General features: G+C 50.3%; 1 protein-coding gene across 1 annotated transcript in view; it reads left to right on the top strand.

The window, feature by feature from the left end:
- Positions 1-2,856: 2,856 nt before the first annotated feature.
- Positions 2,857-25,369, top strand: part of EPHA10 (EPH receptor A10) — a 37,936-nt gene continuing 15,423 nt past the window's right edge. Inside the window, exons 1-5 of the mRNA XM_040619288.1 lie at positions 2,857-2,962; positions 4,879-4,943; positions 5,662-6,340; positions 12,628-12,783; positions 13,304-13,654. Coding sequence (XP_040475222.1) covers positions 2,857-2,962; positions 4,879-4,943; positions 5,662-6,340; positions 12,628-12,783; positions 13,304-13,654 — 1,357 coding nt within the window. The remainder of the gene's footprint in view (positions 2,963-4,878; positions 4,944-5,661; positions 6,341-12,627; positions 12,784-13,303; positions 13,655-25,369) is intronic.

Here is a 25,369-nt window from a genome sequence, read left to right as displayed (position 1 = left end):
AGCAGAAGAGAAAACAGGAGTTTCCAGATGGTTTCCAGGCCCCTCCACTTCTACTCCATGGAGTAAAGCTGCTTGTCTTCTGGGGGCTCAAATCACTGGATATGGGTTATAAGTTGGAGGAACATGCAGCAAGTCCTGGACTGAGGATTGGAGTGGGGCAGCGGAGATGTCCCAGGTCCGGTTGAAAATGGAGGGTCCAGACTTTAGTGGGTTCAGCACCACAGACAGAAAATGTAAAGGGCTGAAGCTGGCCCTTGGGCTCACTCTCACAGTTCAACACCATACCAGGACCCCACCCGCACCCTGAGCTCCCTATTCCAGGAAAGGATCTAACCTAGCCCTTGGTTGACTGGACCCCAGCACTTAAAGTTCACAGTAAACCATGGCTTAATTTCCTTCTAAGGCCCCTTTGACTATCTTCACTTAGGTGTCTATTCCGTAGTCACCTGGTAGAGTGCAGTCCGCCCTCGAGTAACTCTTAGAGTCTTGTTGATTTGCATACATCCTCATACACTGAGGCTTCTCCGTTTCTGGTTTTATTATAAATGAATTGTTCAGAGGAAGAAAGAAAAGCATTGTTTCAATTTTTCTTTTCCTCTTCTTTCCAATTCTTCTTTCCCCCATTGCTAGGGTCTCAATCTGGCAATGTCCCCAAGGCCCAAGGAGCTTGCACGTATGTGTGGTGGGAGAGGGGGGATCCAGACTCCCAACAGCCAGGGGTTAGTTGGGGCATTCTGTATGGCTTTCCCCAGATAATTTCCCCCATATGCTTGGCTCCTGAAAGATCCTTTCGGAGGCTCACAAGAAGTTTGCATTTTGTGTTAGCACATAAGGGTCAGAACCTCTGGGTTGAAGTCCCTGGAGGTAAGAAGCCATGACTGGCGCCTTATGACTGCATAGGGGATGGGACCCGGTTTTGAAGAGAAGGGTGAGGGGTAGTGGAGTGAGGACTCATTTTGAAATGAAAGGAGTCCTGGGTCTCTAAGCAGCTTCTAAAAATACCAACTCCCAACGCTGGGGGTGGAGGGGGAGGGGAAAATCGAGCGTGAGAAGAATGAAGATGGAAAGAGGTGGGGGTGTAAGAGCCCATCTTCAGGTAGGTCTGGTTTCAAAGACCCCGCCTGCATCCAAGAACCCCCCGGACGCCACACCTCCTTCTGTTTCCTCAGCGGGCTTCAGGCTCCTGCAGTGTCCGAGGCCCAGCCCCTCCTGATGACCTTTCTTTCTACGGGCAAAGGAATCCAACTCCTCCCAGCCACTCCTCCTATTGCTGCCATCCAGCGAGTGTATCTGTGAGCCAGCAAGTGTGCGTATACCCATACTAGACGCGCGTGGACACACACACACACACACACACACACACACAGAGAAATGACACAGGAAAGAGGCTTGTAAGTGAGCAGTATTCTACGATGCCATGAATTTTCGTTATTCTCCGTGCTCAAGGAGGTATGGACTGTGGCAGAGACAAATTCACCCAGGTATTTTCAGCACAGAGCATGCCACTCAGGGAGTGTTGGTTGGAAGGGTAAGGAACACATACATACAAAACGCACAGTCAAGCCACGCAGGTCATGTAGACACAGGACGCATTCATTTTCAAGGGTTCTCCAGCTACTTTAGCTACCAAAAGCAGAGGGGTTGGGTCCCCCAAGAAAAGAGCTCTGAAAAGCTACAGGGCGGGTGGAGCTTCGTCTGCTCAAGTTCAGCCCAGATGGTGGCGCTCAATAGCCGCCTCCCTCGTCCTGGAGGGCTTCAGCCCTACCCACCACCAACGCCTTAAACCCTCAGCTTGCACATAAATGACCTTCACTAGATAGAGGTCGTGTTCCACGTTTCCTTGCAGCTTCTCCAGCGCTGGTCGAACTCTGTATTGGCCGCCTCTCTCGCAGACGTCTCGGAGTCCCGGCCGCTGAGCTCCTCAGCGGAACATGCAGCCCCTGGGATGGACGGAAAGGGATTATCAAAGCGGGGAACTCCAGGCTCTGAGCAGACTGGGGAAAGGGTAGTTGTGCGAGTGCGGCCTGTGTCCTGGCAGCAGAACCCGAGGAACCAATCGTTCATGCAAAATCTATCACCAACCCCATCCTGACGTCCACATGGTTTCCCAACCTCGGAAGCGCTGCTGGTAGGGTGAGACTACGTCTCCCACCTCGCTCTCCTTCCTCGAGTAGCTCCCAGGGTCGGGCTTAGCCCCTTCCTCCAGCCGGGGTGTGTGTGTGTGTGTGTGTGTGTGTGTGTGTGTGTGTGTGTGTGTGGTGTGTGAGGAGGGCGGGGAGAGAAGGGGGCGGGATCGAGCCAGGAGACACCAGGAGCCGCAGACATAGGAAGAAGCCAAGAGCTGGGAGATAGAGGAGCTCCCCAGAGCTTGGGGTCAGGACATCAGGCTTCAAAATCCTTTGCAAGTCCTGGGAACAAGGGAGCTTCCAGGCTAGCTCAGAGGCTGCAAGTGTCGCTGTCTCCCCTCCTTAAGCCACGCCCACATCGTCTGCTTCTCGGGATTGAGAGGCTAAGGTTTTGCGCTCTGGGCCATCGTTGTGGGCGCATCCTCCTCCCCAGGAGCCAGGCCAGCGCTCAGCGCTGCCCCACCCCCACGTTTGGAGATTGGCGGGACCCCTTCCTTTCCCCCTCCATTTCGCGGTTCCGCCCCTGGCCTATGAAACTCCACCCCTCCACCTTCTGCTGGTGAGGATTGGTGGAGCTCCCGCGGCGGTGCCTACTGATTGGTCCCCATGGATGATGGTAACCATCGAGATCCCGCCCCTAGCAGGCGCTGGGGTCTGGGGGCACTGCTCAGCGGTGCTGGGGCTGGCGCGGCTTAAGCCGCCGCCGCACTGACAGCTCGGTCTGTGGACCATGGAGACCGGCGCCGGCCCACATCCGCTGCGCCTGTTCGTCTGCCTGATGCCGCTCTGTCTGGCGTTGCTTTTGGGACCAGGGAGGCCCGGGACCGCCGAGGAAGGTGAGGAAACTGGTGACTGTTCTTGAGCTTGGGATGCCAGAAGATAAGGGGCTGGAGAACTAGGGGTTCTGAGGGAAGGAGTCGTATAGAGAGACTGGAGTCTGTATTGGGGTTTGAAGCAAGAGGGCAGCGGAAAGCAAAGAACTAAAGAGACAGAGAAAAAGGTAGCTAAGCAATGGAAAAGAGAGGGGCATTGAGGAGATCGGGCTGGAGACCTGGGAGGCTGGGGAAGAAAGAGCCCAGGAACCGTGGGAGCCAGAGGCGGCGGTTCAGGGGCCGGTGAGACGGACAGGCTGAGCGATTGGAGGTGGGAGGTGTGGGGGCGGGGTAATGAAGAGAGCAGAAGAGACAGGGAGATGTGGAGGTGAGATCGAAGTATGGGACAGCAGGATGGAGCCCGAACAGCGAGGCAGGAGGTGGAGCGCTGGTCGGGAAGGGGTGTCTGGGGCCGAGAGCAGCCGGACGTGCTGGTGAGGGAGCTGTCCGCAGTGCTGAATTTGGAGCGTAGACTACCCGACGCGGTCCGCGTTGCTCGGCTTGGGGCTGCCTGCGGTACCAAGCCCGCGTCTTGCCTCTGAATCTGGATTTGGGGGAGCTGCACAGTCAACTGAATCCAGAGGCGTCATATCCAGGTGCAGAATCCTGAGGAGCTGGATTCTGAAGCGCTGACCGGGGGGTTGGGGCGCCGGATCTCTGACGCTTTCCAGTATGCAATTCCGATGTGCTGTCAGTTGTACCCAAATCAGGAAGCTGTCGGCGGTCCTGCTTACTGTCGCCAGTGCCTCTGGAGCCAACCCTCTTAGAGACCCTCACCTTGGAGCCCCGCCCCTTTGGTTAAGCTCCAGCTTTGTAATCTTCCAAGACTTCGGTGTAGCCTGGGCTCCTGTCTCTGAGCTGCTGCTGTGCCGTCCAGACCAGTCTTTCTTTGGGTTTGATAATGATAGAGGAGAGAAGAGATTTTCATTTCTCCTGCTGCTGGCAGAGTCTCTCCAGTCATTTCCTCCAGAGCCCCTGGGAGTCAAACTGAAAAGGTTCAAGTCTCTTCCATCCCTGGTGACTTCAGACCTCAGAAGAGCCCCTGAGTATGAGTGATTTCAGGATGTATGCAGAAATCCTCTAAAACGCTCATGTTCTCCCTCTTTTTGACACTCCCTTATAATTTAGAGAGCCTAGGGAGGCAGGAGGGGGGCTCACTGACACCCCCCCTCTTAGAGCCAATCTTTGAGTACTTCCATGAAGTCTGTGGCAGGCTGAATAATGACTCCCCAAATATGTTCGCATCCTAATCCCTAGAACCTGTGAATGTTATTCTAAATGGCAAAAGACTTTGCAGATGTGGGTAGGGATCCTGAGATGGAGAGATTATCCTGGATTATTTGGATAGCCCCGATGTAATCACAATGGTCCTTATAAGAGGGATTCAGGAGTCAGAGCCAGAGGAGAAGGCAACTTGATCACAGAAGGAAATCGGAGAGGAGCACTTTGAAGATGGAGGAGGCAGCCACAAGCCAAGGAATCTAGGAGGCCACTAGAAGCTGAAAAATTCTAGTGGAAATGGATTCTCCCCTCTGAACCTACAGATGGAGCCAGTCCTGCTGACACCACGACTTTAGACCAATGAAGCTGATTTCCAACTTCTGACCTCCAGAGCTGTAAGAGAATGAGTACTGGTATTTGAAGGAACCAAGTTTATGATCATTTATTACAGCAGCTGCAGGAACCGAATACAGGCTCCTTCCCTAATCATTGTAGCTACCTCTTTCTGGACTCAGGCTACTCACACCCCACCCCCTCATGGGAAGGTATGGTGTGGGAAAAATTTATCTCTGTCCCCTCAGCCAATTTACAGTGAACTCACAAAAGGGTCTCTCCCACCTTCCTGGCTTTCTGACATCTCTGTTCTTCCTTCTCCCTAGTCATCCTCCTGGATTCCAAAGCCTCCCAGGCTGAGCTGGGCTGGACCGCCCTGCCAAGTAATGGGGTAAGTGTAACCTTTCCCTCCCTGTCCCAGGAATCTTCTGGTGGTCTGGGACTCAAATCCTTTAGTTCCTTGTGGTTACAGCAGCACAAAATGCTCCTCAGAGCATGTGGTCTCCGGCAGCACTGGCTTCAAGCCAGTGGCCTATTAGAAAACGGTGAGTCTTCAGTCAGTCCAAGAAGCAAAGAAAAGAAAAAAGAAACAAAAAGATAGGGGACACTGGCTGTGTCTAGTAACATAAATGTGTCATCTAGGTAATCCAGTGGTGGACAATGCCTTGCACATAGTACATCCTCCAAGCAGTGTTGTTGATTGATGGATGGACAGAACAACAAGATTTAAAATCCTAAAAGAGGCTTGGAAACTAGGGGTGGGGATGGGGAAATGTGGCTGTGTGGAGCCTGGTCGCTGAGTGGGCACCTGATGGAGAGCCAGGAGACTTCAGGCACCATTCCCAGCTCTGCTGCTAACTCGACGTTCATATCCAGACAAATCCCTCTCTCTGGAGCCTCAGTTTCCCCATCTATAAAATTAAGGATTGGCTCCGTTGTCTCCAACGTCTCTCCCAGCTCTGCATCTTAAAATTTTTGGGGCCGGAGGTAGGGGGAGGGAGAATGCGAGATGATGGGGAAGGGGGTTTTCAGCTTTCGTCACCGCCAGGGCTCGACCTCCTGGGGGCGCCTTGTCTCTGAGCTTCCCACATCTTTGTTCTCCTCCCCAGTGGGAGGAGATCAGCGGCGTGGACGAGCATGACCGTCCCATCCGCACATATCAGGTGTGCAACGTGCTGGAGCCCAACCAGGACAACTGGTTGCAAACTGGCTGGATCAGCCGTGGCCGCGGGCAGCGCATCTTCGTGGAGCTGCAGTTCACGCTGCGGGACTGCAGCAGCATCCCGGGCGCCGCCGGCACCTGCAAGGAGACTTTCAACGTCTACTACCTGGAAACAGAGGCTGACCTGGGCCGCGGGCGTCCCCGCCCAGGTGGCAGCCGGCCCCGCAAAATCGATACAATCGCGGCGGATGAGAGCTTCACGCAGGGCGACTTGGGCGAGCGCAAGATGAAGCTGAACACAGAGGTGCGCGAGATCGGTCCGCTCAGCCGGCGGGGTTTCCACCTGGCCTTTCAGGATGTGGGCGCATGCGTGGCGCTGGTCTCCGTGCGCGTCTACTACAAGCAGTGCCGCGCCACGGTGCGGGGCCTGGCGGCGTTCCCAGCCACCGCAGCCGAGAGCGCCTTCTCCACGCTGGTGGAGGTGACGGGAACGTGCGTGGCGCACTCAGAAGGGGAGCCCGGCAGCCCCCCGCGCATGCACTGTGGCGCCGATGGCGAGTGGCTGGTGCCCGTGGGCCGCTGCAGCTGCAGTGCGGGATTCCAGGAACGTGGTGACATCTGTGAAGGTATTCCGCGGACGAGGGGGTGGGGCGTGAGGGGTGCAGCGCGCAGGTGGCAATGGGGAGAGAGTGTGCTGTAGATGAGAGGCAAGAGGGGGAGTGGAGAAGCTGTGGGCTGTGGAGCCCAGAGTCCTGACCTTCTGTGGAGCTTTCCAGTGGGTCCAGCCAGGACCGTTGAGGGAAGTTACTAGGAGGTGAATTTGACTTCATATACGGGGGCATTAGGGGCTTGTATTTCGGGCACTATGATCAGCACCTCACAAAGGACGTCCCATTTATTCTCGGCAATAAAACAAGTCGCCAGTATCCCTATTTCGCAGATGAGGAAACGGAGGCTCAGAGAGATTAACACCTCACTTGCAAAGTTAGTAAACGGGGAATCAGGCTTCGAATCCAGATTTGCCCGACTGTCAAATTCTTTCTGTTACACCATGCTGCCTCCCTTAGGCATAAGGAAGAGTGAGACAGCAACCCACCTCTACTAGCTAATGGATTGCTTACATTATAAAGAGTGAGCTCCCTTTCACTGACGATATGCAAATCAGAGGCTGGCATGGGGATTCTTGAGCTGGCGAGAGAAAGAGAGATCGGGAGGTGTTACTAGATGACAACTAAGATCCCACCAACTCTCTGAACTCTGAGTCACTGTGGACCCCCGAGGGAGACCCCTCATGTGCGGGTTCTGTTGGGTTCTCAGATCTGTGTGGGCACCAGAATCAGACCTCTCCTTTTCTCCCCCAGTCTCTGGCTCTGAGGACTGAGGGTAAGGATGGGGTATGGACGTGCACCCTTAGTGTGAAAAGATCAAGTGATGCTTCTTCTTAGCTCCATCCTTTTGTGGATGCCAGGACAAGAGAAGTGAGTCAGGCAGAGTCTCAACTCTTCAGAAAATCTACAGATGAAAAATGTACAAATTTAAAAATCACAACAAGGTGATATATGATCTAACAAAGGGATCGATTTAGTGGTGGGAAAACAGAGGAAGAAATGACTAAACTTACTCTCTTCCCTTTGTTCAATTGTCCATTCAATATGAACTGAGAACTTACCAAATGCATTTAGGAAGTTTCATTATATGTATTCAGATGATGTCACCATCTCTTTCCTCAAGGGAACTTGTGGATTAGTAAGGGACTTGGAGGTATGAACCTTCCTGAACTCTCCAAGTAGGGTTAGGATCCACTTCTGCTCTCCAGCACCTATTGCAACCCCTACTTCTTGCTTTTTTTTTTTTTTCTTAATTGAAGTGTAGTTGACTACAACCTCTATTTCGGCACTCACCCCATGGTATGCAGTGACCTACTTATGTGTGTTTCCACCACTGGACTAGAAACTGACCTCAGGCAATGGTTATATCAGTCTCAGCAGCCTCAGTGTCCATAACAGGATATGGTAGGTGCCCAGTGGAAATGAACTGGGTGAAGGAGTGGTTACCATAGGGTATGATACATCAACAGAGAGTTGAGGAAGCCTGGAGAAGGGAGAAGCCAATTCTAAGGGTGGAGAGAGATGGTGAGAAGACCTTTCTTCTAGGCAGCGAAAAGCGTTCTCAGTTAAGAGATTATCTGCAGAAACATGGAGGCAAGAGATAATGTAGCATGATTGGGGCTAGGAGCAGAGGGCATTTGGGGATGTGACAGGTGATGGGGCTGGAGAGGGGCGGGAATAAATCAGGAAGGGTCTTGAACACTAGAATAAAGAGCTTAGACTTTATGCTGTAGACCGATGTGGAGGATTTGAAGCAGGGATCTGATATGTTCAGATTTATATTTTCAGAAGATCACTTGAGCTGTAATTACAAAGAAATGATTGGGGGAGGGGAGGATTAAAGGCCAGAAAAAGATGGTACAGTAGTCCAGGAGAAAGAGCACAAGGTCTGAACTAGGGAGTAGTAGCAGAGATCATTGAGACATGAGGATGGAAGGGGTAATGAGACACATCCGCAGCCCTTGGTGGCCATGTGACACGGGAAGAGAGAAGAGCCCTAGAGGATTGAATGGACAGAGGATCATTCACTGAGGTAGACAACATGGGACACTGATGGACATTGAATTTATGGTGTCCATGGTGCATTTAAGTGGAGGTAGCTAGAAAGTGAGTCGGGAGCTCAGCAACAGAGACATAGGTACCACTTGAAGCCGTGGGTACGGTTGGACAGATCAAGGTGAGGCAAGAAGCAAGAGGGCCAGTGATGGAGTCTCATGCAACAGCAGTATTTAAGGCGGCATACGGAGAAGAATTGAAGGCCATAAAAAAGGACTTTGAGGGAGAATCAGAGGTTAGAGGGGATCGAGGAGAGTGTGATTTCATGGCAGCCCAGGGAGATGGAGGGGTCCAGGAAGGAACAGCTTACAGTGTTGGTGAGCACTCGGGGAAGGCAAGGTTCTGACAGTGTCTGCTTGGTGGCCCAGGCAAGAGCAGTGGAGAGAGAGAGTACTGGAGGGAGAGAGAGAGAGAGAGACACAGGCTGCAATAGGCTGGGGGGGGGGGAGGAAGATGCAGAACTAGAGTCAGGGCATGCACACAATTCCTGGAAGGCTGGATTTGAAAGGGGAGGAGAGGGGGTGGTATCTTAAAGAAGAGCTGGGTTGAGAGAAGATGTTGACTGTAGATAGGAGCCTTGTTTATCTGCAGAGGAAGGAGCCAGTGGGGTACCAAGTGGGGTGTGGTGGGAGCAGTCTGCCCAGGGGGATGTATTTTACTACTGACATGGTTTAGAATTGCTGATGCTTGTTACTAATAAAGATCAGAGCAGGTTTTAGTCAGTTTCATTGTTTTTTAAAAATATATATTTCTTTGTATTTATTTATTTATTATTTATTTGAGAGAGAGAGTGAGCTAGAGAGAGAGAGAGAGAGCGTGCACAAGTAGGGGGAGGGGCAGAAGGAGAGGGACAAGCAGACTCCCCGCTGAGCAGGGAGCCCAACACCGGCTTGATCCCAGGACCCTGGGATCATGACCTGAGCCGAAGGCAGATGCTTAACCGACCGAACCACCAGGCACCCCAGTTTTATTGTTTTTTAATACTCTATAGATAGTGCCTTTACTGTCTGCACCCTAAATGGACCACTTTTACTGCTCCACTCCCTTGTTCTGTCACTGGGAAGAACTGGTAGAGAAGGACTATGTAAGAATTAGGAGCCATATGACTGATGGAATATCATCTGGGAGGAAGAGAAGAGGCAGGACCCGGAGTGGAGGAGGAGGGGCTGGAGGCCTTCAACAAGAGGTGGCCCCTCCCCTTGTCTCACCGGGAAGAAAGAAGAGGGAAGGTGGGTGCAGATGGAGGTCTGTGGGTTTGATGGCCAGACCTTGCAGGGATTACCAACTGACAGCCTCTCTTCTCCCTGCGAGGTGGGAGGCAGGCATCTGGGCCGGTGGGCTCCTGTCTGTTTTATGCGCTTTACCTCCAGACCCTCACTCCTGAGAACCTGGCTCAGCGTAGGTGCTAAGAACAAATCATCCAATGAATAGATCAGGGTCTGGACGAGGGGGTTTCAATACACATTGTGGGCAGTCACGCAATCACACACACACACACTCTCAGGAACCCAGTCCCACTTCCGACTTAAGCTGAGACTAGACAAAAGCTACTTGTCATGGCGTCGGCTCTGCCTTGAGGAGTCGGGAGCTGGGAGAACGCCAGGGACAGCTTCATGAGCGAGGTATTATTTTGAACTGGGGTCTGGAGAAACATAGGAGTTTGCCAGGAGAGAAGGGGCGTAAAATGTTGCACGACAGAGGTGTGAAAGGAAGAGTATAGTGTGGCATGGGGGGGGGGTTGGTACTGGGGAGCTGGTGGAGGGTTTTAAGAAGGGAAGTGAAATGGTCAGATTTGTGTTCAGACAGTGAAGGCCTTCCAGGGCCTTCTGAAGCTGGGTACAGAGCCCTCTCTAAAGTAGATGGATGTGGAGGGGATAGAACAAAGGTGTTCTCCTTTTTGTTTCTCTCTTTTACCCTCTCCCAGCCACTTAGAGGAATTGGGAGTTTCCCCGGGGAGGTGGGGTGGGGAATCAGGGTGTATGACGTGTGTCTTCAAACCTCTGTAGGACTGCCCTGGAGCAGAGTGACCCAAGGAGATACGCCAAGTCTCCATGGGCACATGAGGGCCCTGTGATGGGGTGGCATGGGAGATAACAGACAAGGGGCTAATTTGGACTCCACACGAGGAAGCCCTCCCTCCCGGCTAGGGCCGTTCAGCAGAGGCACAGGGGAGGGTGGGCTCCTCATTTCTGAGCAAAGATTGTGGCTCCTGCTGGGGAAGCTGCCGGAGGCCAGTGGAATTGAACTAGGTGGTCTCTGACACTCGACTCTGACCTTGAGGAAGAGAGGGAGGGGCTGGGAGTCAGGAGGCTTCAGGAGTCTTCCCCCTCAACACAAACCTCTTCTTCTTCTTCTTCTTCTTTTTTTTTTTTAAAGATTTTATTTATTTATTTGACAGAGAGAGAGACAGCCAGCGAGAGAGGGAACACAAGCAGGGGGAGTGGGAGAGGCAGAAGCAGGCTCACAGCAGAGGAGCCTGATGTGGGGCTTGATCCCATAACGCCGGGATCACGCCCTGAGCCGAAGGCAGACGCTTAACGACTGCGCCACCCAGGCGCCCCAACACAAACCTCTTCTAAACAGAGATAACCACTGCTGTCTCTGCTGGGACACACGTCTCTGGGACCACAGATGTCCACAAACTCACAGAAAAAGGGACCCTCTGGTTCTTGGTCCTACTGCTGTGAGACCCTGCAAACAGATCTCCTCTCTGACTTTACAACGGACGTTGGCAGGCCATGGGTGTTATCCCCACCTGACCGATGAGTTCTTGAGGCCAGAGAGGCATAGGGAGTGGCAGAGTTAACACTGGAACCCAGGCCACCTGAGTCCCAGCCAGCCGCTGCTGCCCACCAGACCACGATGTTAGTGAGTCCTGTGCTCTGTTCTGAAGGCAGGTAGTTGCAAAGCCCGTGGGGCTTGAGAGGCCCTGGCCAAAGCTGTGCTGCGCAAGGACTCAGCAAGATGGACCCTCCCAAGCCTGAAGGCTTCCAGATCATGCAAACCCTCAGCCCACTCCCCTCTTCTCGCCCCAACATTCTTCCCGCAGGCTCGTCTGCATCCCCCTCTGTTGTACACTGTGTTCTTGGGGCTGGAGAGCGGCCAGCCTTCCAGAACCAGCTAAACTAGAAAGAAGGCCAGGTGGGTGGGGGCAGGGAACAAGGTGAGAACCACCCAAACTCCCAGAGGCGGGCCCGGAGCCACAGCCTCCCTCCCACCTGGCCCAGCTGGTGAGAGAATTTTTCAAGTGGGTGTTTAGCAGTTTCCACTTCAGGCCCGTGATGGAGGAACAGTAATTACTACCCCTGGTGTGTACATGTTGTCTGTGCTGGGCTAAGCGGCTTAGCTTCATCTCAGCTAATCCCCCACCAACATTTTTGAGGTGGGTATTCTCCGCAAGGCTCAGAGAGGTCAAGCAATCTGCCCAAGCCAACAGCAATGAAGGGGTACAACTCAGCTGCAAACCGAGGTTGTCGAGATACAAAAGCCTGTGCTGTTAACCACCTGTGTTCTGGGTGAGGTGAGAGAAGCAGAGAAGTGAGAGAAGCAAGTCATTGAGGAAGGTGTCAAGACTAGAACCAGGGAAACGTCACCCTCCTTCTCTCTACTCCCCTCCACCTGGCTGGCTCCACGTCCAAACTGTAACAGGTGTGTCAGCTGAGGATCTGTGATGATGAACCCTAAATGGTAGTGGTGGGAGGATGGGCTCCGACCCCAGTGTGAGTGTGTGTGTATGTGTGTGTGTAACTAGGAGTGTGTGGGCATCTGTCCCTGGGGAGCTGTGACACACCCCTTGGAGGCACCTCTCTTCCGGCCTCACATCTAGACTGGAGAGTTTGGCTTATTTTCTTCCAATGGGCATTAGGGTAGCATGGTGTCTGCTTGGGTTGGAATACCGCCATTTACTAGCTGTGGGACATTGGGCAAGTTACTGAACCTCTCTGAGCCTTAATTTACTCATTTTAAAAGTGAGGATAAAGTACGTACCTCACAGGCTGTTGTGAGGATTAAATGAATTACTAAAAGTAAAATACTCCGTGTTGGGCACACAGTAAGCCCTTACTAACGGTTAGGTTGCAGTGGGCTCTTGGGTCAGGAGCCGCCACCCTATGGGGCAGTGCTGGAGTAGCTGAGACGCACTTTCCCGGCACAATTCCAGGCCTTAAACGCACCGTAATGGGGCAGGCAGGAAAGGGGGGGGGGGGAGAAGCTGTGGAGGAGACCCCTCCTCACGCGGCTTGGCCCCGCAGCCTGTCCCCCAGGGTTTTACAAGTTGTCCTCTCGCCGGCTGCTCTGCTCCCCGTGCCCGGAGCACAGCTGGGCCCTGGAAAACGCCTCCACGTTCTGCGTGTGCCAGGACAGCTATGCGCGCTCGCCCACCGACCCGCCCTCGGCCTCCTGCACCCGTGAGTGCCCCTCCGGAAAGCGTCTGCGGGGGGCGGGGGAGTCAGGCAAGGCCCGGTGGAGGGGTTGCCGAGGCAGGGGGCTCTGCCCTGGGGAGCATGGGGCATGTGGGGACCAGACACCCAGACGGCGGGGTGGAGGGAGGGGAGCCGGGTGTGGGATGGGGGCGGGGGCCTGGGGTTGGAAGAACCGGGACGAGAGTCCCAAGACGGAGGAGTGACGTCAGGCTTCGTGCCTGGTCGCGGAGCGGACTGTCCCCCTCGCCCTACCTCACCCTGCGCCCCAGCCAGGACGGGGGGACTCCTGCCCTTCACACTCTGTGCTCCGTCCCGCATCCTCCTCCTCTCACCACCCCCTCCCCCCTCCCTTGCCCCTCCCCCCTCACTGGTCCCCACGCCCCCTCCCCTGTCCCTTCCCGCTCACTGGCCCCACACCGCCCCGTCCCTCCCCGCCACTGCCCCCAAGACCCCTTCTGCCCCGCCCCCCCCGCTCGCCCCTCTGACGGCGCCCCTCGCCCCCCAGGGCCGCCGTCGGCGCCGCGGGACCTGCAGTACAGCCTGAGCCGCTCGCCGCTGGCGCTGAGGCTGCGCTGGCTGCCGCCGGCCGACTCGGGCGGCCGCTCGGACGTCACGTACTCGCTGCTGTGCCTGCGCTGCGGCCGCGAGGGCCCGGGGGGCGCGTGCGAGCCGTGCGGGCCGCGTGTGGCCTTCGTGCCGCGCCAGGCCGGGCTGCGGGAGCGCGCCGCCACGCTGCTCCACCTGCGGCCCGGGGCGCGCTACACCGTGCGCGTGGCGGCGCTCAACGGCGTGTCGGGCCCGGCTGCCGCCGCGGGAGCCACCTACGCGCAGGTCACCGTGTCCACGGGGCCCGGGGGTAAGGCCGCCCGCCAGTCCCCGGCCCGCCTCGCGGCCGCCCCGCGCCGGCCGCCCTCGCCCTCCGGGCTTAGAACGCGCGCCCCGCGTCTCTCCGGGCGGCGAGCCCCCCTCTCGCCCCCCCAGCAAACATCCCTGAGCGCGGGGACCCCCGCCGACGGCCGGCCCTTCCCGGAGGCCCCGGGGGAGGGACTGAGGACGCGGGTGACTCGGTGCCGCTGGGGCCTCTCGGGGGAGCGTCTGCGGGAGCCCGCGGGCGCCCCAGCTCCCGACCTGGCGGAGAGCCCGGCACCACCCTGGCTCGCAGCCGCCCTGCCTCTCCAGTCGCGGGGGAGAGGCGGACAGCCCCGCAATCTTTTGCCCGCCCTTTTCAAACATTCAGCAGAGAGAGCAGAATCGTCCCTCCTCCTCTCCTGCCTCGGAAAGAGGGGTTCTGTCCTGTGTCCCCCAGCCTCCAGCCCTGCCGCATCGGTCGCCCTGTTCCCTGGTCTTGGAAAAGAGCAAGGAGGCACAGCAGGGTCCGACTGTAGGGACGGTAGAAGTCACTGGTCAGCCCGTAGCAGTCACGGTTCTCAGTCTGGAATAGAGATGAGGAAATAAAGACCTACGGTCCTTTCGTGCCCCACCTTCCCCATTCCCGAAGCGGACTTTTCATTTGTCTTTCACCCAGCTGGGGGACACCTGCAAGTAATCCTTCAAGTATCCTTTGCAAGAAAGATAAGTGAGTGGTAGGGTTTCGGGGTCTTTTCCTATGTGAGATGGGATGGGTTTGTGACTCTCCTTCCCTGTATTCGGGCAGCTGGGTTGCGGAGAGGTCTGAGGCCAGGGTAACTTTTCTTCTCACTAAGTACCTTGGGCGTGTGTATTTGTGTAATTCTTTCACGTACTAGTGAAAATAAAACTTAACCCATATTGATCTCTTTGCATTGAGTTTGGCTGGTACCTAGTAAAACTTTTGATCTGCACACAGTTTTTATTCCTGGAAAAGAACTTTTTTTCTGTTATTGCTTTGACTAGAATTTCTGATAGTTTTAGCATCTCTCTAAGAATCTCTCTAAGCCTTAGATTGCACATCCATTTTCTGATTCTCAAATCTCGTCACAGCCTTTATCATTTTTAGCTCTTAATCCATTTTTCTCTGCCTTTTGGGAGAGATTTCCAATTTGTCTGGTTTTCTGGAATGACAGTTTTGTTCTGTTTTTTTTTTTTGGTTTTTTGTTTGTTTTACTATCTCTACTGTGACTTAACATTTGCTATTGCATTTACATTGAACAAAATTCAATTTGGAAAAAGAAAAAAGCGCCCATAATCTTGTTACCCAGAGCTATACACCTATTAAGGTCTTGGAGTATATCCTTCCACATTTTTTCCTATCTCTATTCCATATCTAGAACCATCTACTATAAAATCCCTTTTGTATAATATATGTGACATGGGATTTTTATCTGGTATTTCATATTAACAATCCTGTTTTGATATAGATGGATTTAAAAATCTTGTTGAGGAGATGCTGTTTCCATTTGACTAATAAAAATGCTAAGCTTCCACTGATTGAGCGCTGCTCTGTGTTTGGCACTGGCCCTGTGCAGTATGACTTTCTACGTTTATTCATTTAAATGGAATGATAATCATCTTTCAAATAATGAAACTGAGGCCTGAGAGCACAAGTGAATTGTCCAAAGTCACCCAGCTATTAAGTGGACACCCTGTGCTTTTAAGCCATTTGGCCAAATAATGCTTTCACTTTTTACTGAACTTTAAAAAAAAAATTAGGAATGGATGTTAATTTTGTAAAATGCTTATTAAGCATCTTTCAAGATGACCGCATGTTTTTTCTCCTCTGACCTATTGGCACGGTGAATTCTATTCATGGATTTTTCAGTGTGAGCTCTTTTTGCATTCCCAGATTATACCTTACTGGATAGGAGTGTGTTATTCTTTTAATATTTTGCTGAATTAATTTGCTTATATTTTACTATTGTTTCCATGTACATTTACAAGAGAGATTAATGCTTTATTATTATTATTATTATTATTATTATTATTATTGTGTTCTTTGTCAAGTTTTAGCATTTGTCAAGTTTTTCTGGCTTTGGAAAAGGCATCCGGAAAAATCTCTTCTTTTTCTCTGCTCTGCAACCGTTTAAATACCATAATTGTCATTCTTTAAAGGTGTGCAAAACCACTTTTGGGGGCCTGCACCTTCTTTGGGGGTAAAGTTTGGTGATATTCTCAACCTTTTCCATACTTTCTGAATCCGTTTTGTTAATTTGTGTTTTCACAGCAAGTATTCGGTGATTTTTTTCTTATTCAGTAGCCTAGACATGTGCATTTTAAAGCTTTCCTCAGTATCTGTCGTTAACTCTGCTTTTTCATTCTTCATGTTATATGCTTGAGATTTCTTTTTAGTTAATTATCCTTGCCAGAAGTTTATTTTACTGGTTATGATAAAGAATCAGTTCTTGTATTTGTCAATTCCAGTGTTCTGTACTTTTGTCACGTATTTTATAGTTTTACCTTTATTAAAAACATCCTCTTGCTTTCCTGAAGTCTTTTTCTAGGTGAGTTCAGTGCTTAGTTTTGTTTTCATATTTTAAGCCTATGAATTTTCCTCTGAGTGTAACTTTGGTCACATCCAGTATGTTTTTATACCTACTATATCACATCCTCAGTATGGTCACTTTTTGGGGGAGATAGTCACATACCCTAAAATTTCACATACTTTTTAAAGTGTACAATTCTGTGCTTTTTCATATATTCATAGTTGTGCAACCCACACTATCTAATTCCAGAACATTCTCATCACCCCCTAAAGAAACCCATTAATAGTTACTCCCCATTCCTCCCACCCCCTCTAGCACGCAGTAACTGCTAATCTACTTCCTGTCTCTATAGAGTCGCCTATTCTGGGCATCTCATATACTAGACTTTTACAACATGTGGACTTTTGTGTCTGCCTTTTTTTTTTGTTGCTTAGCCTAATGTTTTCAAGGTTTGTCCATGTTGTAACATGTATTGGTACATCATTCCCTTATGTGGCTGAGTAATAGTCCATTGTATACCGCAGTTTTCTTTATCCATTCATCAGTTTATGGGCAGTTTTTCTACTTTTTGGCTATTACGAATAATGCCGCGATGAATAGTCATGTACGCGGTTTTGTAGAAACATGTTTTCAGTTCTCTTGAGTGCGTACACAGGAGTGGAATTGCTCGGTCCTATGATGTTATAGACTGAATGGTGTCTCCCCCAAATTCATAGGTTGAAGCCCTAACCCCCAGTGTGACTGTATTTGGAAACAGGGCCTTTAGGGAAGTAAGGTTAATGAGCTCGTAAGGGTGGGGCCCTAATCCCATAGGACTGGCGTCCTTACAGAAGGGGAAGAGACACCAGCTCCCTCCTCTGTCTGTGCATACACAAAAGCAAGGCCAAGAGAGGACACAGCAAGAAACCATCGTCTGCAAGTCGGGAAGAGAACCCTTCCCAGGATACTCTGGATACGAATCTGTAAACCTCTTGATCTCGGTCTAGGGCTAGAGCTGTGAAAAAAATTCATTTGTGTTGTTTATGCCTCGGAGCGGGTAGTGTTTTGTTACGGCAGCGTGAGCTGGCTAAAACCCACAACTCTTTATCGTTTTGAGGAAACGATGAACTTCCTGCCGAACTGCCAAGCTGTCTTCCAAAGCAGCTGCACCGTTTGACGTCCCCGCGGGCAGCCTGCAAGGTGCCAGTCTCTCCACCTGTCACTGAAAGGGGTTTTTGTCTTTGCTGGTTACATACAGGCCATCCTAGGGGGTGTGAAGTGGGACCTCACTGTGGTTTGGTCTCCTTAACGACTGGTGGCCCGGAACATCTTCTCATGGGTTGGGTTTTCTTTTTGTCATTGAGTGATGAGCTCTTTTTTTTTTTTAATATATATATATATTCTGGATATTAGGCCCTTGTATTTTTCTAAGTTTTCTAAGGCCTTTCTAGTTTTCTAAGACTGCTGTAACGAAGTACCAAACGTTAGATGGCTTAAAACCAAAGCAGTGTATTGTCTCACACTTGGGGAGGCTGGAAGTCTGGAATCGAGGTGGCAGCAGAGCGGCTCTCTGCCTGCTGGGGGTGGGGGGGGTGCTTCCTTGCTTCCTGCCTCCTGTGTGCGCTGGCAGGCCCTGCTCCTTGGCGTGCAGATGCGTGTTCCAGCCACACGGCCTCTTCTCCTGCGCGTCTTTATATTGTGTCCGCTCTGTGAGCGTCTGTCTCTGTGTCCAGATGTCCCCTTTTCAGAAGGACATCACTCATGTCGGATGAGGGCCCGCTCGAGTGACCTCAGTGGAACTTGATTACGGTTGCGAAGACCCTATTTCCAAAGGAAGTCACATTGTGAGGAGCTGGGGTGTCAACATTCTTTTGGGGGGACACAAGTCAACACATAACCACCCTAACCTGATGTAGGATTTACCAAATTTTTCTCCTACTCTGTGGATTACCAGTCACTTTTTTAAAAAATTGAGATAGAATTGACATATAATATTCATTTGGGGTGCGGCATCACGATGTGATACTTGTATATATTGCACAACGGTCACCACAGGACGTCTAGTTAACGTCCATCACCGCACATAGTCAGACATTTTTTCCTTGTGATGAGAACTTTTAGGGTCGACTCTCTTAGCAACTTGCAAAAATACAACATGGTATTTTTTTTAGAGGTTTTATGTAGGGGACGCCTGGGTGGCTCAGTCAGTGAAGCGTCTGCCTCGGCTCAGGTCATGATTCCAGGGTCCTGGGATCGAGCCCCCCCATGGTGGGGGGGCCAGCTCAGCGGGGAGCCTGCTTCTCCCTCTCTTCCCAGCTGTGCTTTCTCTCCCTATCACTGTCTCTCTCTCAAATAAATAAATAAAATCTTTAAAACAAAGACTTTATTTATTTGAGAGGGGGAGAGAAAGACAGCACAAGCTGGAAGGAGAGGGAGAAGCAGGCTCCCCACTGAGCTGGGAGCCCGACCCCAGGGTGGGGGGCTCGACCCTGGGATCATGACCTGAGCCAAAGGCAGACGCTTCACGGTCAGAGTCACCCAGGCGCCCCCACAACATGGTATTGTTAACTAGAGTCGCCACGTCATACATTGCGCTCCAGGACTTACTTATTTTATAACCGGAAGTTTGTACCTTTTGCCCGCCTTCCCCCGTTTTGCTCAGCCCCTACTCATACTGCCAGCAGACACCTGTCTCTCACTGAGTAGTGGCTTTTGAAGCTCCGAGGTTTACATTTTGGTGAAATCTTGGGTTGCCTGTGCCTTTGGTTTCCTATCTAAGAAACCACTACCTGGTTCAAGGTCATGAAGATTTAGACCTATGGTTTTCTTCTCGTATTGCTGTTTTGCTTGAATTTATTTTAGAGAATGCGTTTCCATTTCTGGGTGATTCGCTTTTATTTTTGTTTCTGATTTTACTGCTCCATGCTTAGAGAAAGAGGTTTGTACAACTTTTTCCTTTTAAAGTCACCGCTGAGGTTTGCTTTGTTGTGAAAGGTACGGTCAACATTTCAATGACTTCACCGCTGCTTGAAAGCAAGGTGTGTTATTTTCGCGCTGCGGTTTTGCTCTCGCGTTCTGTATGTATAAAGCAAACATACTCTTCATTTCTATCGCCTTCTTCTTGTCTGCTTGATGTTCCCATCCTGTGTGTGATTCTGTCAAAATTCCTTATGTTTGCAACGCCTTTTCTTTTAAATGCTCCGGTGCTGCTTAATGCACCTGTGGGTTCCCCCCAGGCCTCGCTCACCCTCTCCACTTGTACCTCCCCCCATCTTCTTTCTCTTCTCCGCTTGTTGTCCCTTCATGGCCTCTGCGCCTGTTTTGGGGAGGCTGTGTTTTCTCTCATTTTCTTGCAGATGCCAGACAATTGCCTCACTTGTCTCTCCGTCACACTAAATCCCTTGGAAGAAGCTGCTTCTCCTGGATCTTCAGAATAATTTTACTGTTCATTTATTCTGGAAGGTTTTTTCCATGAGCCCAATTTCTTGGTGTTTTCTGTCTCCTTGTTCTTGAGCAAGGAGATAGCTAGTGTCTGCCAAAACACCCAATGTGTGAATTGTCCCCTTAGGTTGGTTTGTAAGGCTTTCAGCTGCAAGTAACAATAAATCTCCATCCAGCTGGTGTTTAACTAAAAAGGATTTTTAAAAAGATTTTATTTATTTATTGAGAGAGAAGGAACAGGGGGAGAGGCAGCGGGAGAGGGAGAGAATCCCAGGCAGATTCCGTGCTGAGCACGGAGCTCCACACGGGGCTTGATCTCATGACCTGAGCCAAAATCGAGAGTTAGACACTTAACTGACTGAGCCACCCAGGCGCCCCCTAAAAATGCTTTCTTAGCTTACCTAGTGGTGGAGGTAGAGCTCCCTTCAGCAGCTCCTCAGGGTCCTCAAGGACCCAGGTTCTTTCTCTCTTTCTGCTGTGCCATCCTTATCACATTCGGCTGGCTCCCTGGGTGGCCAAGTTGGATGCAACAGCTCCAGACATCACATCCTTACCATCCAGAGCAGAAAAGCACCTCTTTCTTCCTTGTAGGTACCATTTTAAGAGCAAGGAACCTTTCCCAGAATCCATCCTCCCCTTCGCTGATTGCTCCTTATGTTGGCCAGAACTGGCTTACGAGCCCGGCCCCATCATTGGCACAGGAAATGAGCGCGCACCGATATCTCAGAACAATCAGAACTAACGTGAGTCACGTGGCGGGGAGACAGTACACCCTGAATCAAAAGCTGGGCTCCGTAGGCAAGGAAGGGGGACGTGGCCGTTGAACGGTTTTCCAGTAGCGCCTGCTGTGCTCTTGGTCCCGCTTGGGCGCTGGCCGAACTTCATCACTGATCTGCTGTGGGAGAGCAGGTGGGCTCGGTGTCCAGCTCCATTCTCAGGATTTATCAGGCTTTCATCTAACGTATCTCTGTGGGGTTGAAGCTTCTCCTACCTCTGTATCCTGGCCACCTGATGCTTTCAGCAAATGTAGTCCCAAAAATTGACATTCCTAGCCTCTTCCTATCTGTGCTATCTGTATCTGCAAGGGGCTTCTTCTCGGATGCTTCCTCACCCTTCTTCCCCCTGAACCCATGTCTTTTCTGTGAGCTACCATCTCCAAGTGGACGCCCCCCCCCCTCCCAGGGGATAGGGAAGAACACTTTCCCTCCAGGGCAACAGGCAGGAGACTGATGGCTAAGCACCGTCCACTTGACAAAGACCCTGCCTTTTTTAAGGGTCAGACAGTGGGAGGAGGGATCAAAGATCTTTCAAGTTATTTTTAGGATGGCAGGCAGGGTCACTCTGTGGGCAGCGTAGCCTGGGGGTTCACTACAATTGCACTTTTCAGTCTAGTTCCACCGGTGTTCTCCTAGGTGGAGATATGCCACGGTCCTCCTCCCGCATTCTGGCAATCGGCTGTCAAGACTAGGGCATGGCGATGTTCTGGGTTTTCAACTCTTTCTGTACCTTTATGTTTTAATTAGAATTTGGGAGAGACTGGAGGTGGGGGCTGCTCAATGGTGACCATTTAAAACTAGAAGCCGTATTCATGTGCCATCCACCCTGTCTCCACCTCTTGGCCCGTTGCCACCTGGTATCTGCTTCCCCCAAACCCCTGAAGCCACCAGGACCCTCCACATTGTTAAAGCCAGAGGGCACTGTGAATCGTGGTCTTACCCTGTCTCTTCTCAGCGTGTGACACTGCCAACCATGGGCACCTCTTGTTGGTACGCCTGTGTGGCATGCTTGCTCCTTGTCGGGTAGTGCGCTGAGCTCTTCATATACACGACATCATAGAATTCTCACAGCCAGCTAATGAGGTCATCATTCTTCCCCTTCTACACGCGAGGAAACAGAGGCCATGGACCAAGAGCTCATAACCGAAAGAGTCAAGAAGGAACCCTTAAATGCTCTCTCCCCTGGGCTTCTGTGATCTCATTTGCTCCTGGTTTTCCCACTCCCTCTCTGGCTCCTCATTTTTGAGCTCCTCATCCTTTACCTGCCTCTTAAATGCTGGTTTCCTAAAAGCTTTTCTTTCTCTTTCTCCGCATCCTCTGGGGCAGCTTCATCCCGTCACCCTCCGCTGGCTCTTGGATCTCCAGCTCATTCCCAGATCCTTTTGTGAGCCCCGAAACCAGCTGCCTGTCCGGTGTCTTCTCTTGGAAACCCCTCAGCTCAACACACCTAAAGTGAGGCCTCCCAGTAACTTGGTGGTCCCTGCCTCAGATCAGGCATTGTTACCTTTTTTTAAATTCAGTACTGTTCAGTCAACGTTATCTAGACTAGTGATTCTCAAAGTTGTCTGCACATTGGAATCACCGAGAAGATTAAAAAAAGAAAAAGATACTAATCCCTGAGTCTCTCTCTACAAAGATGATTTAATTGTTTTGGGTTGTGTGACCTGGGCATGCATCTATCTATCTATCTATCTATCTATCTATCTATCTATCTATCATTTATATATATTTTTGGTGCGGAAAGAAATATATAAAATTTACCAACTTAACCATTTTTAAGTGTATAGTATGCAGTGGTGTTAACTATATGCACATCCTTGTACAACAGACCTCTGAACTCTTTCAGAACTCATGCTGTGTGCCCTCTGAACAAAAACTGCTCTTCGCCCTCTTCTCTCCCCCATTCTACCTTCCGTTTCTAAGCTTGATTACTTTAGGTGCCTCATGTAAGTGCATCATGCAGTATTTGTCTTTTGGTGACTGCCTTATTTCACTTGGCATCACGTCCTCCAAGTTCATTCATGTCATACCTGTGATAGGATTCCTCCCCCCCTTTTTTTTTCCTGAATGATATTCCATTGTATGTCTATATCACATTTTCTTTTTTTCTCGTTTTATTGAGATATAATTGACACGACGCTTGTGTAAGTTTAAGGCGTACAATGTGATGATTTGTTATATGTATGTATTGTAGAACGATTACCACGATACGGTGAGTTAACACATCCGTCACCTCCGGAGTTACCTTTTGTGTGTGTGTGCGTGCGTGTGTGATGGGAACACTTAAGATCTCCCTTCGCAATTTTCAAGTGTACAAGACAGTGCTGTGGACTAGAGTCACCTGCTCTGCATTAGATCCCTAGAACTTGTTCATCTTCTGACTGGAAGTTTGTGCCCTTTTGACCAACATCTCCCATTTCCCCAGCTCCTAACCCTTGGCAACCAGGATCTGTTCTCTGTTTCTATGAGTTTGGTTTTTTTAGATTCCACATAGAAGTGAAATCATGCACTATTTGTCTTTGTCTTTCTTATCTCACTTAACATCATGCCCTCGAGGTTCACCCACGTTCTTGATGACGGCAGGATTCTTTGCTTTTTATGGCTGAATAGCATTCCTTTGTATATGTATCACTTTCTTTTCTTTATTCATCCGTCAACAGGTACTAAGTAATTTCCACATCTTGGCTATTGTGAATCATGCTGCAATGAACACGAGAGTGCAAATATCTCTTCAAGATAGTGACTTCATTTTCTTGGGATATATACTCAGCAGTGAGGGAGAAGCAGACTCCCACTGAGCAGGGAGCCAGACACAGGGCTCCATCCCAGGACCCTGGGATCATGACCTGAGCCGAAGGCAGACGCTTAATAGACTGAGCCACCCAGGAGCCCCTGTCTCTACCTGTTTTTAAATTGGGTTGTTTGTGGGTTTTTTTTTGTTGAGTTGTAGGAATTCTTTATATATTCTGGATATTAATCCCTTATCAGATAGGTGTTTAGCAAATATTTTCTCCCATTTCATAGGTTGCCTTTCATTTTGTTGATGGTTTCTTTTACTGTGAAGACGTTTTTAAGTTTGATGCGGTCCCATTTGTCTATTTTTGCTTTGTTTCCTGCGCTTTTGGTGTCATATCCAAGAAATCATTGCCAAATCAAGTGTCAGGAAGCTTTCCTCTATACTTTCTTTTCTTTTTTTAAATATATTTTTAGAATTTATTGCTTGAGAGGGGCGAGGGGCAAAGGGTGAGGGAGGGAGAGAGAGAATCTCAAGCAGACCCTATGGAGTGCAGAGCCTGTTGTGGGACTCGATCTCACGACCCCGAGATCAAGACCTGAGCTGAGATCGAAGAGTTGGACACAAGGGCACCTGGGTGGCTCAGTCAGTTGAGTGTCTGACTCTCGATTTCGCCTCAGGTCATGATCTCAGGCTCAGGCTCTGTGCTCAGCAAGGAGTCTGCTTGGGATTCTCTCTCTCTCCCTCCCTCCCCTCTCCCCCTCCCCCTGTGCTCTCTCTCTCACTCTCCCTCTAAAATAAATAAATAAACCTTAAAAAAAAGAGTCAGACATTTAACCGACTGACCCACCTAGGCACCCTCCTCTATATTTTCTTCCAGGAGTTTTATAGTTTCAGGTCTTACGTTTAGGTCTGTAATTTATTTTGTGTTAGACTTTGTATGTGGTAGAAGGTAAGGGTCCAGCTTCATTCTTTTGCACGTGGATAATCAGTTTTCCCAGCACTGTGTGTTGCAAAGTCTGTCCTTTCCCCATTGTGTTGGCTTGGCACCCTTGTCAAAAATCATTCGATGGGGCGCCTGGGTGGCATAGCGGTTAAGCGTCTGCCTTCGGCTCAGGGCGTGATCCCTGCGTTATGGGATCGAGCCCCACATCAGGCTCCTCCGCTATGAGCCTGCTTCTTCCTCTCCCACTCCCCCTGCTTGTGTTCCCTCTCTCGCTGGCTGTCTCTATCTCTGTAGAATAAATAATAAAATAAAATCGTAAAAAAAAAAATCATTCGAATGTATATGTGAGGGTTTATTTCTGGGCTCTCTGTTCTGCTCAGTTGGTCTGTATTTCGGTCTTTATACCAGTACCAGACTGTTCTGACCATGTGGCTTTGTAATGTTTTTCAAGTCAAAAGTTGTGAGGTCTCTATCCTTGTTTTTCTTTTTCAAAATCGTATAGCTGTTCATGGTCCTTTGATTTTCCATATGCATTTTAGAATTTCTTTTCTATTTCTGTAAAAAGTATCTTTGGGATTTTGATGGGACTCGAGTTGAATTCGTAGGTCACTTTGGATAGCATGGACATTGTAACAATATTAAGTGTTCCGCTCCATAAACATGATGTCTTTCCATTTATTCGTGTCGTTTTCAATTTCTTTCAACAGCGTTTTCTCGTTTCTCGTTGACTTTATTGCTAAGTGTTTTGTTCTTTTTGCTGCAGTTGTAAATGGGACTGTTTTCTTCATTTCCTGTTCGGATTGTCTATTGTTAGTGTGTGGAAACACGACTGATTTTTGCATGTTGACTTTGTATCCTGCAACCTTGCTGTTTTCATTTACTAGTTCTAAGGCTGTTTTGTGGAATTTTTAGGATTTTCTACGTATAAGATTATGTCACCTGTGGACTGAAAAAATTTTACTTCTTTCTTTCCAATCTCAATGCCTTGTATTTCTTTCTCTTGCCTAGGCTCTCTGGCTAGGACTTCGGTACTATGTTAGATAGAAGGGGCAAGCGTGGACATCCTTGCTTTGGTCCTGATCTTCAAGGGAAGGCTTTCAGTTTCCCACCTTTGAGCATGTTTGCTGCGGATTTTCATATATGGTCTTTATTATGATGAGGTAGTTTCCTGCGGTCCCTAGTGCGTCCAGCGTATTGCCTCTTGACCAGACCGATAGAATAGCTAAATAGGTTGTTTTCCTGCCTCCTATGCTTTTTAATGTTTCCAAACCACAGAAAGTGTAGGAAGAACCTGGGG

This window comes from Ursus maritimus, unplaced genomic scaffold (assembly GCF_017311325.1).
Source record: "Ursus maritimus isolate PB19 unplaced genomic scaffold, ASM1731132v1 scaffold_32, whole genome shotgun sequence".
Taxonomy (NCBI): Eukaryota; Metazoa; Chordata; class Mammalia; order Carnivora; family Ursidae; genus Ursus; species Ursus maritimus.
Note: the sequence above shows the minus strand (reverse complement) of the source record. Positions and strands in the feature narration are given on the sequence as shown.